Genomic DNA, 18,132 nt, shown 5'->3' with positions numbered 1-18,132 from the left:
GGGGTGAGCATCAACATGCTGGGAGGGTGGACTCGGTGCCCTTGGGAGGTCTGCACCCTCTCCCCACACCCTGCTCTATTCATTGCCTCCATTGAGCCGTTTCTGAGTTGTGTCCTTTATTAAAAATTGGTACACATCAGTGTTCCTGAGTCCTGTGAGCCCTACTAGCAAATTATTGAACCTGAAGGGCAGTTGTAGAAAACCCTGAATTTGAAGTTGGCTAGGTGGAAGTGTGGGTAGCAGGGGAACCCTGTCTGCAGCTGGCATCTGAAATGGGGCAGTCCTGCGGGACTAAGCCCTTTAACTTGTGGGATCTGTTAACTCCAGGTAGTGTCAGAATTTAATTGTTGGACACCCAGTTGGTGCTGGAGAATTGGAGAAGTGGTGTCAGGAAATACCACACAATATGCAAGGCTGAAGGAAAAGTAGTGTAAAAATAATAGCTGAATTAGAAGTGTGGGTGTTTTGTAGACAGCAAAGCCCAGGAGGCCCGGAGTTTGGGGTCTGTGGAGATGGAGAGGGCAATGCCAGTGGAAGGTACTTAGGGTTCAGGTCAGGGGCAGCTCTGAGCACTGTGGAGGACAGTGGTACTCTAGGCTATTTGGGGGTGAGGATGGGCTATGACAAGAACTGGGTCAAGAGGATTATTGGTGGCATCGTGGCAAGTGTGTTACTTCCTGGCAGTTTGAGCTGCTGCAAGTTCAATGTCTCAGACTCATTGTCAATAACATTAAGACAGGGATAGTCCCATCTCACATGGACAGTTTAATGAAATGATGTTTGGGGAAATGCTGTACAAACTATGGTCATGCAAGCGTTTTGAGTCCATTTTGGTGACCATTTATTCATCAATAAATACCTTTAGCCAGCCCACACTGGGGCCCCATGCGCGTTCAGGGATTAAGTGGTGACAGAAGGGAATAGGCCACAGGCTTCTGCCAAATCCAGCCAAGAGATGATGGGGCCTGAGGCTCAGCCTGACTTTATCTGCTTTCCCTGCCCTGCTGTCCCCTTCATGTTTTCTACTGTGGCTCCTGCTGCCTTTTTTCCTGTCTTCACAAAGGCCCTCTACTTGCTAGCAGTATTTTTTCCAAACTTACATATGGTTGGAATTTGCCCAGAAGCCTTTGTGAGCCAGCAAGGTTGTGGGCTTGCCTCCAGCTTCCTGCTTTTGAGTGAGTGGCTTTCGTGCCAGCCTGACACTAGAGGAAGACACGTGCTAGCTCTGGCTTTGGTCGTGGGGCTCATCCTTCACTTCCTGCCCACACCAGCAGCAGCTGCTCTTTATCTAAGCATTGGGCTTCCCCTCGCCTTTTCCTGTTCTGAGAGACAAAGATTTGTCACACAAGTATATTTGGGACCTCCTGCTGCTTCCTCAGGTAGGTGGTTTGAGTCCAAAGCTCATGCGGTTTGGTTTCAAGTCTGCTCTGGCCAGTGGTGTGGGTTCTCAAGATCTGGGCCCCCAGCCTTGGGTGACCCCTTGGGAGAGGGCGGCACCTCCCCTTGTCCTTGCAATAGAGAGCACTGGTGACCCTATCTTTGATCCCTCACCCGCTGGTAAGTTGAGTATGGCACTGGAGGCTATAACCCTGGGGCTGCCCTGCCCCCTTCCTTTTGCCTGCAGCAGACAAACTCCCTGTGCCTGGTGGTGTGGATGGAGTGGGCCGAGTGAAAGATGCAGCCAATGAAGCCCATTCTGCCTGTCTTACCCCATTTTGATACAGCCATAGGTAAAGAAATACTTCCCTAATACCTTTTAATATTTACGAGGAAAAGAATAGCACAAGGACATTGAAAAGACCTCGGCGTTACCAGTTTGCATCCTCTGAACCAAGAGAAGGTTCTCAGCTTTTCTCTTGTGCCCAGGCCCCTGAGGGATGCCAAGATGGGCCCTGGCAGAGAAGGGAGCAGTTAAGAGAAAGCGCTCTGTCCTGATATGGGCCCCATCTCACTCCTGCAGTCAGGGTCTCAACTGCTTCTGTGTCCAAGTCAGTGGCTCTGCCTGACTGTTGCTCCCAGAGTGGGAGGCAGCCCGAGCATGCCCTTCAGCTACGACAGCTGCTGTGAGCCTGCACTGGCAGAGCAGGAAGGCACTCGTGTTCTCTGACAGCTCTGCCCACAGCGCCTGTGGTCAACTCTTTTTGTCTTGGCATCCAAGGACAGGGTGGCAGAGCGTTCCTCCAAAACCACATGCCCCAACTTCTGGAGCCTGCATTCCAGGCCTCAAACAGCAAGGGCACGCTCTGCCTGCTGTAATGACGATCCGCGGCATGGCTCAGTCATGTTGAGACCGAATACCAGATCTCACCAGGGAAGAGGGTGGGTTCTGAGAAGGCAGTAAACCTTACAGAATGGACACCAGAACTGTGTTTTATTAATCCCTCCCTGACCTGCACAAAAAGGGGACTGATAAATATTGCTGGCCCAACACTGTGACGTCTTGCCTGAGATGCTAAAATTAGGATGGACAGTCTCTCCCCCTCAATGGCAGCAGGTTCACCTGATCCTGAAATGTTTGGACACCCACTGAGCGGCAGAGGGAGCAGCAGGTCTTTCCTGCCAGCCTGCACCCACTGCCTGGGCCCCTCCCTGCCCCTCAAGCCCGAAGGATTTGTAGACCCTGCTTTGTGGACTCTAAACACACTGCAAACTCCGCCTGCCAAGGCAAATGACCCAAGAGCATCCTGCCCCCTCAAGCTGGGCACAGGGGTGCCAAGCGCCTCATATATACACTTCCTGCTGTAGTTTCTGCAGAGTCCCAACCCATGTCCCTCTCACTCCCCCTCAGATATCACACTCATCCCTTCCTGGAAAACCATTTTAATTAGCTTACGCCAGTGGCAAAGAGGGAGACATGGGAGCTGGACCAGATGGGCTGTGCTTTAGAAACTGCCAGTTCTCCCTCTTGGCTCTGAACAGGATTAGCAGCAGTTCTAAGAGGCTCAGGCTCCATCAGCAAAGCCACAGAAAAGTCTGCCCCAGAAAGCCGACAGGGGAAGTGGGAGGCTGTGAATGCTCCATGTTCAGGAGACAAGGGTGGTGGATGGGGGGTGGCAGGGGTGGACTCACACAGGACTCAAGAGGCTCTATCCAGCAAGGCTTCTGCCCAGGGCTGTGTTTAAGGCTGGCTCAGGCAAAGGTGGGAGTGGCAAAGGAACTGAAAGGTCTGGCCAGCAAGCCCCAGGGGAAGGGCAAAGGCACTAGGGCAGAGGGAGCTATGGACAACTGCCAGCTCAGGCGGGGCCCTTGCCACACCCACAGCAAACTAGGCTGTCCATGCAGCTCAGAGGCCTTGGCCAAGCGCGAAGGGACCTCCCAGGCCAGAAATCCGAGCCAGAGCACCTGCCCTGTCCCACAGCAACTTGTGGATGAGGGGCTGGGTCAGCATGGGGGCGGGGCCATCTTCAGCTCAGTGGCAGTTCTGACAGCTGGGGTGGCAGGGAATCCCATTTACCCGACAGCGGCAGCCCCCGCTAGTATCTCCAGGGCCCTAGAAGATGGGGGAAGAGAAGGTCAGGGCAGGGACAACAGTGCCCCCCAATATTCCCTCACACCAAAAATCAGTGTACACTCCACTCCAGGCCTTTGCTTGGGCCGGTCCCCTGCTTCTAAGCTGGCCCTCAGCCTCAGTGACCTGATGGAGGAGTTTCTGGGCACCCAAATTACATGGCCTCAATCTGCCTATCCCAAGACCCAGGCAAGGAAGGAGGTGATGGGTCTTTGCGTATCCTGGGAGGGTCAGCGCATTGGCAGCATGAGAAAGGGCTGCCTCCTCTGCCTCCATCTGTCTCAAAGCCTGTATGTAACAAAAGTGATCCCCCAGTCCCAGGAACACCCCTAATATGACACCTACCACATATGAAGTGCTTGCAATATGATAGGCACCCTGCTAAGCACTTTTTACACCTTTTCATTTGATTCTGACAATAAGCCTGAGATGAAGAAACTGAGGCTCGGAGAAGGGAGCAACAGCCTAAACCACACAGCGCGTGTGCAGGAGCCAAGGGCCCACGCCACCTCTGACTGCAGACTGAACCCTTCACCGCCGTCCTCCAGGGCAAGGGTTGCAACCTTTCTCTGTGAAGAGCCACAGTTACCCTCGGCTTTGCAGGCCACACGGTCTCTGCCTCCGTAGCACAAAAGCAGCCACAGACCGTATATAAATGAATGAGCACGGCTGTGCTCCCCTAAAACTTCACTTATGGACACTAAAATTTGGATTTCATATAATGTTTACATGTCACAAAATATTCTTTTGATATTTTTTAACCATTTTAAAAAATGTAAAAATGTTCTTACTTCATAAGCTGTACAAATACAGGTGGGGGGTTGGATTAGGCCCGTGGGCTGTAGTTTTCCAATCCCCACTCCTGCACAAGGCCAATGAGGGCCCCCTCCCCACACCTCTCCTGAGTCTCTGCTCCCTAAAGACTTACCCCCGGGCCCCAGCGTGGGCCCTTGGTGACCCAGCAGATCTCCGTGTGGCAAACAGTGCAGCGGATCCAGTCACAGCCGTCCTTCTTCTGCACCACGATCTGGCACTGCGGGCAGTGCATGGCCTCGCCCTGCTGCAGCATGGACTGGGGCAGAGCAGGGGCTGACGTTGGGGCCAAGCAGGGCACCTGCCCCACCTCGCCCCCTCCCAACTATAGAGGAAAACTGGCGCCTGCTGGAGTTGTGAGTTGCCCTCCAGTTGTGGAATCGAGCTCCTTGTTTCTTAGGTCTTCTCCCTCCACCCAGACACTTCCTGCTGCTGGTACCCTGAGCACTTGCCCCAAGTCTCAGCTCTACATGGGAGTGACGCCAGCAGAGAGGTCAGAGCCTCCAGGGCCCTATGAACCACAGCCTTTCTGAGAAGCTCCCACCCCCTACAGACTCCCAGAACTCAAATCCCCAGGCCCTCCGCCCTGCCCCAGCCTCACCCTCAGCATCTCTGTCGTCTGTCGGGCGGCCACATCATTCTGAGCCCGCAGGGCCAGGTCATCCTGGTACTCCTTACAGTTCATCTTCTCGTGGATGGCCTGCAGCGAGTGAGGGGCTCGAGGTGAGGTTCCCCAGTGAGGAATCTGGGGCAGAGCAGGCATCCACTCAACACGTAATGCTCTAGGTGCTGTCACTGACCAGGCCTCGCTTTGTAAGCCATTCACACATTTTACAGAAGACACTGAGGCCAGGGAGGTGAAGCCAGGGTCGCATGTGTGATAACAACATATCCCTATTTATTTAAGTCCAGATGGGCACAGAAACCCCTGAACACCTCTTCCCCAGGCTGTGGCCCCTCATGCCTAGCCAGGTTCAGCCCTGCAGGCCCAGCAATCTGAGATGAAGCCTGCCTTGGGGCAACTAGGCTCAGACCCATCTACTCTTCACCAGTCTCTTTAATGATCAACTGTTGAGATGATGGCAGCAGGGAAGGGCCCGGGTTTGGGGTCAAGACGCAGTATAGGGCAGGGGTTGGGGCTCAGTGTGGGGTCAAGGTTCAGTCCAGGGTTGGGGCTTCGTCCAAGGCTTAGGCTCAGTTCAGGGCCCAGGCCAGGCCCCGTCAGCAACATGCAGCTCTAAGTCATGATGACCAGGCCCTTCGCAGAACAAGCACTGAGCTGCAGTGAGCTCCTGGTAGGACAGCATGGGTCCCCATCCCCACCTTGCAGAGCAGGCAGTTGACGTGGAAACACACGGGGCAGGTGAACTCATTGACATCATCCTCAAAGAAGCACCAGCCCTTGCAGTCCGGGGTCTTGCAGTGGTAGCTAAAGGCACTGCGGTTCTCAGCGATGGAGACACCCAGGTCCAGAAAACGCTGGTAATCCTCAGGGGTCAGCAGCTGCCAACAGACCATGTAGCCTTGGTCTCTGGGGTTCAGAACACCTGATATGTGGCTTCCTTGCCACCAAATATGCTCCTGGAAGTTCCCAATCCATAAAGTCCAACCCAGACCCAGGCTCTTTTCTTCATATCAGTATTTAAAAACTCCATTCAAAAAGTGGATTAAGCCCTGGCTGGGTTGCTCTGTGGTTAAAGCATCCTCCTGTGCACAAAGGTGGCTGGTTCGATTCTTGGTCAGGGCACATACCCAGGTTGTGGGTTTGATCCCTGGTCAGGCCTCATGCGGGAGGCAACAGATCGATGTTTCTCTCTCTCTCTCTCTCTCTCCCCCCTCCCTTCCTCTCTCTAAAAAAAAATTTTTAAATAAGTTAAAAGTGGATTAAAACTTCTGGAGATGGATGGTGATGGTTGCACAACAATGTGAATATACTTAACGCCACAGACTGTACATTTAAAAATGGTTAAAAATGGTAAATTTTACATATATTTTACCACAATAAAAGAAAAATGTAGACAAAAATAATAACTAGCAACACTATGCAGTTAAACTAGTATCCTGGTACATTTCACTCTGAGAAAGCAACGTGGCAATAACGTTTCACCATCCCAAACTCTCCTGATCGTTTGAGACTCACTCCACTTCTACAAGTTTGTCCTAAGAAAATAATATTAAGAAGAGAAACCATGCAAAATGTTCCCTGAAGCATTATTTACAAACTGAGACACTGGAATTATTAAGAAAAGTGGTATAAACAGGACGTATGCCGCTGAGATAACAACCTTTAGAAAGGTTTTGTAGCAAAATAGCAAAGGCTGTTGTATCTACACTGGTTACAGTGGAATAAGAACCATGCCTATGTTCTGTATTTTGATTGGGCTGGTGGTTACAAGATACATTTGTCAAAATTCACCCAACTGCACACTTACAACGGGTGTATTTTATTGTGTGCAAAGTATACCTTAATAAAGTTGATTTTAAAAGAAAAAATATCATGTCTGCTCAAAGACACCCAAGTTAATGGAGAAAAATGCAACCAGGGGTGGTGGGGTTGTGGGTAATTTTTCTCTTTCATTTCTGTTCTGGTTCTGTGTGGTTTAGACATGTTTTTGTAAAAACCACCTGCACTGCATTACTCTGCTGATCCCTGCTCCTTTTACTTGCTACCACACTTGACCATTCTTAAGTCATTCTGAGGCTTACATCAAGTCTCAGGGGCTCAAGGCAAGCATGGGCCCTGTAGCCCCTTGGCATCGGTGGACTGCACAGGGCACACCTCCGGGGAACGACTATGGGTACAGGTCATGTGGACTGACTCTCCAGGCCACAGAGAGGAGGCCTCGGCAACCTTCTGGAACTGCCCTTCTCAGATAACCCACAGATGAGATAAAAAATGGGGCTGCTCTTGGGGTAAAGGGTGGGAGTTCCCAAGTCCTACCCCTCTTCTGCCCTTTTACCCTTAAGGCAGAACTCCTTGGGCTCAAGGAAACGCTTGGTGAAGTCAGGGGCGTTCTCAGAAGCATGGTCATAGGAGAGAGGCAGGAGTGATGGGGAGAAGCAGGAGTCTTATGTATGGGCCTGTGTGTTCTCCCATTTGGACCTCAGCCACCTTGGGCCATGCCTCACATTTCTGCTGGGTATCTGAAGGTGCCCAGTTCTAAGAAGGCCATTCCCCAGCAGCTTAAAAACCATAAATCAGGCCCAACAGTCCATTGTAAGATGGGGAAATGGAGAAGGGAGAGGACCGCTCAGGATCATCAGCAGTCAGGGAGAGAACTTGGTAATAATACCATTAATAACAATAGCAAACACACACACAGGTGCAGACACAGGTAGCACTGTGAGAACTGCTGGAGGAATGGTGCCGATTTGTTTCCCTGACTCCACACTTGTGGGTGGTCCCCTCCTGCACAGAATCTGGGCTTGAGCATGTGACTTGCTTTAGCCGGTGGAACAGCAGCAAGTGTGAAGGGAGCAGACTAGGAAACCTCTCCTGCACTGGGGCTCCCCTCCGGCTGCTCTTGGAACTCTGAGAGCCCTACCATGTGAGCAGCCTGGCCAGCCTGCTGGTAGATGGGAGACCAAAATGGAAAGAGGCCCAGTCATCCCAGCCATCCCAGAGAAGACCATCATCAGCCAGTCCAGGCCAGCTGACACACCAGCTAAGCCCACATGAGATCAGCCAGACCCAGCATGGACCAGACGAATCGTCCAGATAAGCCCAATGGAAATGACCAACTTACAGATTCATGAGCTAAATAAACGGTTGTTTTAAGCAACTAAGTCTGAATGACCTGTTACGAGCAAAAGTTAACTGACAGGGGTTACCACGAGTTAAGCACTACTCTAAATTCTTTACACATATCCTCTATTATAATCTTCATAACCCTTGAAATGCAAGCTAACTTTGACCTTCACTGAAATGAGAAGACTGAGCACAGAGAGGTCTGAGTATCTGCCTGGAGGTCACCCAGGCCCGCTCCTAACTGCTTGGCTGTCTTTCCTTCATTTAAGGGTAGTTTCTTGACTAGCTACCTCCCCCAATTCCTGTCCTGTTTACTGCTTGGGCCCCCAGCATCCCACACAGAGAAGGCTCTTGATAAATGCTGCCTAAGATGGGCACCCCAAGCCAGCTCCCACCTGCCAGCTCAGGGCCCAGCTTCCTGGACTAGGTGTGCTCCTCCCCACCCCCAGGCCTTACCGCCCGGATCTCCCTCTCCAGCAGCTTGCCCGAGCATGAGTAGGTGTTGTCAATGAAGGGGCAGGCGACCTCTGCCTCCTGGCTGTTGCGGATGGTGCCTTGCAGACACTCCCTGGGGGAGAGATGGAGTGGAGGTGAGAGTCATCTGAACCCCACTCGCTGGGACTTCACCCTCACACGGTGAGCCTGACCCCAGGTGAGCTTCTCCTCAATACCTCCCTTCCTTCCCACCAACCTGTCACCATGGCCTCAACTCCTGCCCAACCCACTGCTCCAGTCCAGGTCTCTATCACCACTTGTCTAGAAGACTGTGTGTGGTAGCCTCCTCCTGGGCTCCCTTTGTCCACCACATCCCTCCCCAGTGGCTCCCATTCCATCCCACTCAGGCTCAGAACAAATCCAAACCCCTGTGCTCATAAGTGCCCCCATCACTCACCCTCCCTAACACCTCTCTGTCCACCCCTCTGCTCCAGCCACACTGACCCCTTGTGCCTATAGACAGGCCAGGCACACACCCACGCAGTGTTACCCCCAGGGCTCCCCTGACCCGCTGCTGGAGCAGGGCCTGTTCTTTATCATAATCCATGGGTACTTGGCATTTGTCAAAATTCACAATCATATCAGTGATGATTTGATGAATAATAGGCATCCCCACTGGAATGTCAACTCCAGAAGGCAGTAACTGAACTTTTTGATCCCTCCTGGATCCCCAGGCCTGGCACCCAGGGACTGCTCACCAAATGTCAGGATGTGTTCTCCAAAGCCCAGGATGGATGGGCCAGGAGAGGAGCCTTGGATTGGGGCAGACTGCCCACCAGCAGGTGAAGGGCGAGGTTGGCTCATGTGGCCAGGGCTAGGGCCTCAATGTCCCTGCATGGGCCTGGGTCAGGAGTAGTGAGGGGCACAAGCTCTGGAGCCAGAATGTCTGAGCTGTGTGGCCTTAAGCAAGTTGCTGGCCTCTCTGTACCTCACATTCCTCCCCTGAAAAATGGGGAGACAGCGCCTACCTGACAGGTTTTTGTGTCTAATGAGATGTGAGGGCACAGGACCCACCCCCTTTCTGCCTTGGTCAGTTGGTGGCCAGGATCAATGCTGCTTTGCTGGGGGTGGGGCCCGCACCTGCAGAAGGTATGCAGACACTCACGCAGCACCACGGCCTCGCCGGGCGCCAGCACCGAGTAGCACACGGGGCACTCAGCGGGCTCGGTGTTCAGCACCAGGCTCCTCTGATCCAGCTGGATATGCTCCAGGTAGTTCCCCTCCTGCTGCTGCTGCTTCCTCTGGGCACACGGAGCAGGGCACGGGGTAGGTCAGGGTCTCAGGGTGGGTCAGACCAGGAAGGAGGCAGGACCAGGGGTCCTGCTCAGATCCCCGAAAGGGGACAAGGCTGGGAGTATCAGGATTCCCAGGTAGGGGTGGGGGTGGCTGGGTAGTGGGCATGAGTGAAAACTCCTGGGAAGGGTGAAGCCGGCAGCAGAGCCAGATGGGGTAGTGAGGGGCAAGTTGGGGCTGCAATCAGAGGTCAAGCCAGGCAAGGGAGTGATGGAGATAGGGAAAGAAGGGGTCCAGGGTCTGAGGAGTCAGAGGTAACAGGGCTCACATTTCTGCCAAGCTGGGCAGGCAGGGCCAGGGGATGGATGTGGAGGTGGAGCCAGATCAAGGTCACAGAGTAGGTCAGAGGTATGGGAAGGGGAAGTGATGTTAGGGAGCAGAACAAGGCAGGAAAGACGGTGGATCGGGGCAAGGTTGTAGATGAGACCAGGCATGAGGTGATGGCTGGGGTGGGTTAAGGGCAGCACCAGGTCCGAGGGAACTCAGGTGGAGGATGGGGCATCAGATCAGAATGGGGGAACCCTCAGGGTCAGGTATCTGTGTAATCAAAGCCTGGGTCACGATTGAGAGGGGCAGGCCTGAGGGTGGGGTCAACCTCCCAGGGAGCAGTGAGGGGTTGGGTCCTGGGGTCACAGAAAGTCAGGGTGGGCTACAGCCAGAGAGGCCGGGTGGAAAGGAATAGTAGGCCCAAGGTGAGGTCACAGGTGGATGAGGGGGTGGCAGGTGGGGCGTGGTCAGGTTCTCAGCGAGGGTGTTGGGGTCCCAACCAGGCACACTTGTATGCACAATTGGTGTGTATGTCAAAGCTAGGAGAGGAGCCATAACCCACAAGGAAGCAGAGCATGTGAGCCAAGATGGGCGTCACAGCCAAGGAGCAGGGTCTCAGCCACAGGATAACCTCCAAGAGAGGAAGGGTCACAGTCAAGTACAGGGTCACTGCCCAAGGTATGATCCTGAGGAGGCAAGGCAGCAACTGGGCAGGAGCGGAGGTGTGGAGGAGCCCCCCTTCCTGGCCTCCCAGTACAGTCTGCAGGTGTCTGTCTGGGGACACCCCTGCCCACCTGCTGGTACTGGCGCAGCGCCTCCTCTTCACTTGCCAGGCGTGCTCGCTCCTCTGCATCTGGCTGGTACGTGGCGGGGACCTGGTAGGTCTCAGGCCGCGCCTGGCAGCACATCTCGCAGCCGGGCCGTGTGGGCTTGTTGATGAAGGTACAGCCAGGGCACTGCCAGCCCACCTGGGACAGAAGGGCTATGAGCTCAGAGCTTTGCAGGGCCAGGGCAGGGTGAGTCAGGGACGCAAAGTGGGGGGGCAGCTTACCGGTGGGGGCTCAGGAGCGGGTGTGTCAGGTTGCCCCTGCCCTGGCTCCTGGGGGGGCCCAGGCTTCGGAGGTGCCAGCTCCAGTGGGCCCCTGGGCTGCAGCGTGAGGTCCTTGAAGCCCAGATCTGGGAAGGAGGATTAAGAGGCTGGTGGATCTGTGTGACTCACTTCATCCACACCACTCAGCCAGCCAGGAACCCCGCACTGAGCCCCGTCCTACCCTCTTCCTCCTCCCTGGAAGAGTCTCCAGCTGGACCGAGTGGACCAAGACCTGGCTGAGTGTCCTGGTGCCCACACAGGGTCAGAGTCCCTGCTCTACCCATGAGGGCTCCTATGGGACCTTAAAAATCCTGCCTAACAACGGACCTCCTGTGCTCCTGCAGTGATGCAGCTAGAGGGACAAACAACGCTCCTGAGCTGGTCCTGTGAAAATACTGACTCTGATCCATTCATAAGGAAACACTGGACAAAAAGCAAAAACAGACCTGGACTCTTAAAACATCAGTATCAGGAGAGTCAAGGGAAGACTTGAGCAGACCAAAGACTGAAGGAGACAGAGAGGGTGGCCGAAAGCCAGGGCTTTTGTTATAAAGGATATTAGTACATAAAAGTGCTGTATCAATGTTAATTTCCTAAACTTGATAGCTGTATGTGGAAAAATTAATCTTTTTTTTTTTTTCAAGGAAATACACAGGTAAGTATTTAGGGAAAGGGCCATCATGTCTGCAACTTACTCAAAACAGCTCAGAAAAAATCATTTATACGCATACAAATAATTTTATAAATGATTTTATAGACAGAATGATACAGCAGAGCAAATATGGTAAAATGTTAATATCTGGGGAATCCACACAGAAGGTCCATGGGAATTTGCTATACAATCCTTTGTACAATTCTGTAACTTTTCTGTGGGTCTGAAATATTTAAAAATATTTTAAGATTTAAACACTAGCAATGATCATCTTAGCTGATTTACAGATTTAGAAAACTAACAAGCACAGACAGGAAGGGCCTTACCCAAGCCCACACAGCTGATAAATGCCAGAGCCAGGACTGAACCCAGCCCCTCCCCTAGGCCGCTGTTCCCAAAATGGATCCTGAAATGACTCCCTCCTGGGGTGTCCTTTGTCTTCTCTTCCCCACTATGGGAAAGATCCTCCAGGTGACCTGACCAAGAGTCCATGGGCTCTGCTCCCAAGAGCCCCACGACTGCAGATGAGGCCCCGTCACTCGGGAGCAGAGCCTCACCTTCGAGCATCCGCAGCTGGCGCTGCCGCTGCAGCTCCTGAGGGTTGAGCGAGGTGTTGCGGGCTGACAGCAGGTAGAGGTAGGCACTGTCGCCATTCCGCCGCACCCCATGGGAGTGCAGGGTCTCCTGGTCCCGGGCCAACCGCTGCCCAATCACCCACTGCTGCAGGGCTGGCGGGAAGCCATAGTCCAGGAACACCTGGAGGGGGAAATGGAGAGAGGGGGAGTGGGAAAGGGGACCAGGCTAGAGTCAGAGCAAAATGGGGAGCCTCCACCCTGATGTCTCCCCTCAGTCTCCTCACTCACCATGTCCTTGAGGGAAGCTACCGTCATGTCAGGGCGCACTGTGAGCCAGATGGTGACAGTGTGCAACTGAGCATCCTCCACACTCACCCACAGCCTGCAGAGAACAGGGGTGGTAACAAGGGCTCTGGCTGCAGGTCCAACCTCAGCCACCAGCTATAATCATGGACATGCGAGCACACGTGTACACATATACACACAAACCCCAGTCTGTGTGAGAGGCCTCTCGTGGATTCCCACACCTCTGTGCTTCCTTCTTTATCAGAACCCGCTGCTTAAGTCCTTCAAGTGGCTCCACACTGCTCCTAGAATAAAATCCACACTCGCGGTGCACACCGGGGCCTCTGTGATCTGGCCCCTCCCCACTTCTCCAATCATTCTCTCCCTTGCTCCTTAGCCAAGCCACCCACAGTTATTATTTATTTGCGAGTCCGCAAAGCACTCGACTTGTATTAACTCACTAATCTTCTCAACAAACCCTCGAGGCAGGTTCTGTTATCTCTATTTTACAGATAAAAACACAAGCCCTGGCCCAGCCAATGAGGCTCAGTTGGCTGAGCACCATCCCATGCATCAGGAGGTTGCCAGTTCGATTCCTGGTCAGGGCACATGCCCAGGTTGTGGAGTCAATCCCCAATAGGGGGCATGCAGGCGGCAGCCAATTGATGTTCTGCTCTTACATCCATGTTTCTCTCTCTCTCCCTTCCTCTCTCTCTAAAAAAGCAATAAAAATATAAATAAGTTAAATTTAAAAAGAGTAAATCTTAAAAGTTGTCATCACAAGAAAAAATCACTTTAACTATGTGGGGCAATGGACGTTAACTTCTTATGGCCAACATATATATATAAAATCATGTCTTATACCTAAAATGGTTCTGAGAGACAACTTCCAACATGTGGAGAAGGGGCGGGGAGCTTCCCACAGAACACCAAGCAATTCTCAGATACCACCAGGGCACCCTACAATTCAACTCAATCCTGGCACTATCTACCTGGAGATAGCGTCAGCTCCCACAGGTTAAGGGCTCAGTTCATGATGTAAATTGGGGGTTCCAACCAGCCCCTCCTTGGATTTCAGACGCCAGTTGCAAGTCCAGACTGTTATGTGTACTTCTGACCAGCTGGCTGTAAGTCAGAGGTCTATGTGCCTATATAAAAACTTCAACACGATTGTTCAAAGAGGCATTATTCACATTAGCCAAAGAGTGGAACCCTAAATATCCAACTGACTGACAGATAAAGAAAACACAATATATCCACACAACTGGCTATTATTCAGTAACGAAGGAATGAAGTTCTGATACACGTTACAACATGATAAATCTAGAAAACATGATGCTAAGTGAAAGAAACCAAACACAAAAGGCCATATATTGCATGATTCCATTTATATGAAATTTCCAGAATAGGCAAATCCTGAGGAAGAGAAAGTAGATTACTGGCTGCCTAAGGCTGGGGAGTCAAGGAAAGGTAGGGAGACAAGGAGTGACTGCTAGCAAGTACGGGCTTCCCTTACGGGGTGATGAGACTATCCTGTAACTAACTGTGGCGATGGTTTGCACAACTCTAAACATACTAAAAGCCTTAAACTATACACTTTGAATTGTTTAATTGTATGCCAATCACATCTCAATAGTACTGTAAAAAAAAATCAAATGGAATGCACTAGGAAAAAGCAGAAAAAAGATAAACACCAGTGTTAATATTGAGTGATTAACGTGTACCAGGCACTGTGCTGTGTTTCACACCAAGTTTAGGACTCCTGGGGCACAGACTCTCTCGCTTCTCTTGCTAAAAGCAGCCTGGAATTCTTTTTGGCTACCTGGCTCTATTTCACAACCTTCCTTCAAGCTGAGTACTGCTGCAAGAATAAGTTCTGGTCCACAGGAACTAAGTGGGAGAAGTGTGTATAACTTTCTGAGCTATGCTCTTCAAAGGAGTGTGGAGGGGCTGCCTTTCTCCCCTTCCTCCTTCCTGTGCATAAGTATGCTGATGTGATTAACCAATGTCACCCCAATAAATTCAGTTAAAAAGAAAGAATGCTGACGTGATGACTGAAGCTGGAGTAACCATTCCGGGACATGATGGGAACCTCAGAACGGAGGCCATGAATGGCAGAACAAGAAGACAGGAAGCATGAGACTCAGGACTACGGGAGCAGGGCCTCCACATCTGGACTGCCTGCCATCCAACTTGGTTACGGCACTGTTCTTATGCTTTTTCTAGTTATATGAGGCCTAACATGCTAATACACCCCCTAACAACCCCATGAGATAGCTGCTATTATTACTCTATTTTTAAAATGAAAAAAACAAACTCTGAGAGGTGGAATGATCTGCCCCAGATCTCACCGTTGATTAGTGACAGAGCTGGGGTCTGAGCTAGGTCTCCTGACACCAGAACCTGCCATTAAGAATAACTGTTCTAGCCTGGCCTGGGAGGCTCAGTGGTTGAGCATCAACCTAGGATCCAGGAGATCATGGTTCAGTTCCCAGTCAGGGCACATACCTGGGTTTCGGGCTCGATGCCCCGTGGGGGGGCGTGCAGGAGGCAGCTAACCAATGACTCTCTCATCATTGATGTTTCAGTCTCTCTCTCTCCTCCCTTCCTCTCTCTGAAATCAATAAAGACAGAAGAGAAAGTTCTACTTTATAAAAAAAATAATAATAACTATTCCAGTGGGGTTCTGAGAGTCCTGAATTCTTACTGGGTTGGTGAAGATTCCACATACAAACTCTGTGAGATTATCCTCGTTGATCCATTCCATAAGGCTATCAGAAGGAATCCTGACACTCAATGGATCCCCAAACCAGTCTACAAGCACAGGGAGATGCGAGGGCTGACATCTACAGGCCACAAGAGCCGCGGCCTTGGAAAGGGCCACAGGTTCCACCACACTACTGGTGGTTCTCGCCGTGCAGCTTGGAGAAGGCACAATACTCTCCAGCTCCAGTTACTGCTATTATAAGTAACATGTGAAAAACTTTCACCTAATAAACAATTTAGGACAGTCATGTCTGCTAAAAAGTGTTCTTAATTTGCTAAAACTAGTTGTCTGCAGGTTGTTTCACGAATGTATTGTCAGATTATGAATGTTAAAATGCAATAATATTTGAGGACTACAAGTGATGGGTGGTGTATCTCGTTTCTCATAAGATAAACGCTTTTGTCTTTGCTTTATCTTCCAAGGGAGTTTTCTATGTGTTTAAAATGCTGTTTGGTAAAATAGGTATAAAATAAATTCTGTGGGAAAAAAACCTGTTGTATTGGCAAGAATATATTATGGCCCACTAGGGCTCAGTAAGCCCTATGTTCCTGGCCAGCCATGCACTCCTCACCTGATGTCCTGTGATGGGGAGACCTCAGGCTTCAATTGCACATTTAGGGGTATCCGTTGCTCTGCCAGCCAGATGGCACATTCCATAGCGACCTGTTCATCCCCGCCTGCCACTGCTCGGCTGAGTCTCAGGGCCGTCTCCTCGGCTAAAATTCAACACAGTGGAAGCAAGATAACACAGGTTTTATTTCTCAGGAGCTGGGGGTGAGTGGGTGAGACAGGAGGCGATCCTTTATACATGCTGCTTCCTCCGTCTTCCTCATGAACTCCTACACATCCTTTAGCACCCAGCTTCAAAGTCCCTTTCTCTAGGAAGCCTTCTCTGATACTCCCCAGTCTCCCTTCCTGCTTGTTTGGTTCTATTTTCCCTTCCTATTCCCAGGTACCCCATACTTCCATTCATTTATCTGACAAGCATTTATTGAGCTCCTATTGTGTGCCAGCCACTGTCCCAGAAACTGGGATTCAGCAAGTGAATTAAGTAAATATGGTCCCTCTCCTCATGGACCTTTCACCCTGGTAAGAAGACAGACAACAAGTTCAATAAGAGAAGGAAAAATCAGGTTGTGATCCATGCTGGCAAGGAAATAATCAGAGTAAGGAGATCAGGGAAGGCCTCTAGGAGGAGGTGACATTGAAGCTGAGACCCAAAAGAGGAAAAGCTGGATATTTCAAGACCCAGTGGGGGAGAGTGTCTCAGGAAGAGAAAAATGCAAGAGCAAAGGCCTTGAGCAAGAAATGGGTGGATTCTATCAGAAAGAAGCCGGCGGGGCTCCCGCAGAACGCGCAAGAGGGCGAATGGAGAAGACTGCGAGGTGGGCTCCCCAGGGCTCCTGGCTTTGTCCCAGGAACGCTGAGGGGCACGGAGGGTCCGGAGCGGGGCGCTGACGCGACCTGACAGGCGCTCTGCGGGGCGGGGGCCGGGCGGGGGGCAGGGGCCCGCGGGGTGCGCGTCAGGGAGCCCCCCCCCCGCAGCCTAGGTTTCCCGAGTCCCCTGGGAGCTCCGCCCGGCTCGGGGCTGGCGCACGGGGCCTCGGGGGCACCGCAGGGAACGACAGGGCACCTGGCGTCCCCGGGGCCCCGAGGGAGGAAACTGAAGGGCAAGTGGCAGAGGAGGCTGGGGTTCAACGCCCCCAGGCCCGTCCCGGCCGCCGACCCCGGAAGCTCCCCAGCCGCCTCGGGCCGTGCCCACCTTTCTTGGTCTTCTCGTCCATCCGGCGCAGCTGCTCCCATCACCCGAGGCGGCGGCCGCGGCTCGCGGGAAGCGCCGTCCCCGGGCCGCCGGGGGCAGGGCGAGCGCCGGGGGCAGCGGCGCCCCGGCCAGGGGCCTCGGGCGCGGCGCGCGCCCTCTCTGTGCCTCGCCGCCCCCCGCAGTGGTCGGCGGGCATCACACAGCCCGCGAGCCGGGCCGGGCCTGGGGCGGGACGAGCCGCGACCCCGCGTGAGGAGAAAGGCCGGAGGCGCCGAGCGGAGCCCGCGGCGGCGGCGAGGGCGGGACACGCGGGGGGGGGAGGGGGGGCGGCTCCGCGCGGCGGGCGCTGGGAGGCCCCGGCCAGGCCCCGACTCCACTGCTGCGAGCGCCCCGGGTTTCAGCCAAACCCCTGCCTTCCGGCCCTCAGTCGGAGAAGGGGAGCAGTTTCGGCGGAAGAGAAAGTGAAAGTGGCGGCCCCGGAAGTGGGGCGGGAAGTTGTTGCCAGATCCGGGCCACCCCAGGCCGTCCCCGGGGGACGTCGCCCGCTCAGGCCGCCTGCCCCGGGCGGCCCCGCGCCACCCCCGGAGGGCTCCCGACTCGGACCCTCTCCCGGCCCCGCCCCGCCCCGCGGGTGCTGGGGGAGGGGAGGGGGCGGGGAGCGGGGGGAGCATTGGGGGCGGGGCCGGCCGCAGCTCTGCGGAGCCAACGGCACCCGGGTGGGCAGACGCGGCCCGCAGCTTAGTTTGCAGACGAGGAAACGAAACTCAGCTGAAGACCGGCCGAGGCCAGAGTCGGATTTGAATCCGCGCCTGGCAGGCTCGGGAACCCGCCCTCAGCCAGCCAGGCTGCCTCCTCTCGCCATCACTCTCCACCCCTT

The 18,132-nt window shown here is 53.2% G+C and overlaps 1 protein-coding gene across 2 annotated transcripts; it reads right to left on the bottom strand.

Moving 5' to 3' along the window:
• Window positions 1-2,181: 2,181 nt before the first annotated feature.
• On the bottom strand, window positions 2,182-17,337 carry RBCK1 (RANBP2-type and C3HC4-type zinc finger containing 1). Of its 2 annotated transcripts, XM_087818824.1 has the most exons (12): window positions 17,256-17,337; window positions 16,065-16,209; window positions 12,730-12,823; window positions 12,424-12,622; window positions 11,176-11,300; window positions 10,919-11,092; window positions 9,645-9,805; window positions 8,526-8,637; window positions 5,645-5,824; window positions 4,923-5,021; window positions 4,437-4,580; window positions 2,182-3,490 (listed from the first exon to the last, which is right to left on the bottom strand). In XM_087818824.1, the coding sequence occupies exons 1-12, from the start codon at window positions 17,275-17,277 to the stop codon at window positions 3,410-3,412; spliced, it is 1,536 nt and encodes a 511-aa protein (XP_087674950.1). In that variant the 5' UTR covers window positions 17,278-17,337; the 3' UTR covers window positions 2,182-3,409. The 2 variants fall into 2 exon arrangements, with proteins under 2 accessions (XP_087674950.1, XP_087674951.1); XM_087818825.1 differs by lacking the exons at window positions 9,645-9,805; window positions 12,730-12,823; window positions 16,065-16,209; window positions 17,256-17,337 and having other exon boundaries at window positions 12,424-12,616.
• Between the last annotated feature and the right edge of the window lie 795 nt (window positions 17,338-18,132).

Source organism: Miniopterus natalensis, chromosome 7 (genome assembly GCF_054644295.1).
Source record: "Miniopterus natalensis isolate mMinNat1 chromosome 7, mMinNat1.hap1, whole genome shotgun sequence".
NCBI classification, from domain to species: Eukaryota; Metazoa; Chordata; class Mammalia; order Chiroptera; family Miniopteridae; genus Miniopterus; species Miniopterus natalensis.
Note: the sequence above shows the minus strand (reverse complement) of the source record. Positions and strands in the feature narration are given on the sequence as shown.

Bases quoted from the DNA above. Each gene is read 5' to 3' on its own strand.
- RBCK1 (XM_087818824.1), bottom strand. From the start codon at position 17,277: ATGGACGAGAAGACCAAGAAAG. The intron at 12,824-16,064 runs GTGAGGAGTGCA...TGTTCTCTGCAG, and splicing joins TCCCCATCACAGGACATCAG to GCTGTGGGTGAGTGTGGAGG. The intron at 9,806-10,918 runs GTGGGCAGGGGT...CCGTGTGCCCAG, and splicing joins CGCTGCGCCAGTACCAGCAG to AGGAAGCAGCAGCAGCAGGA.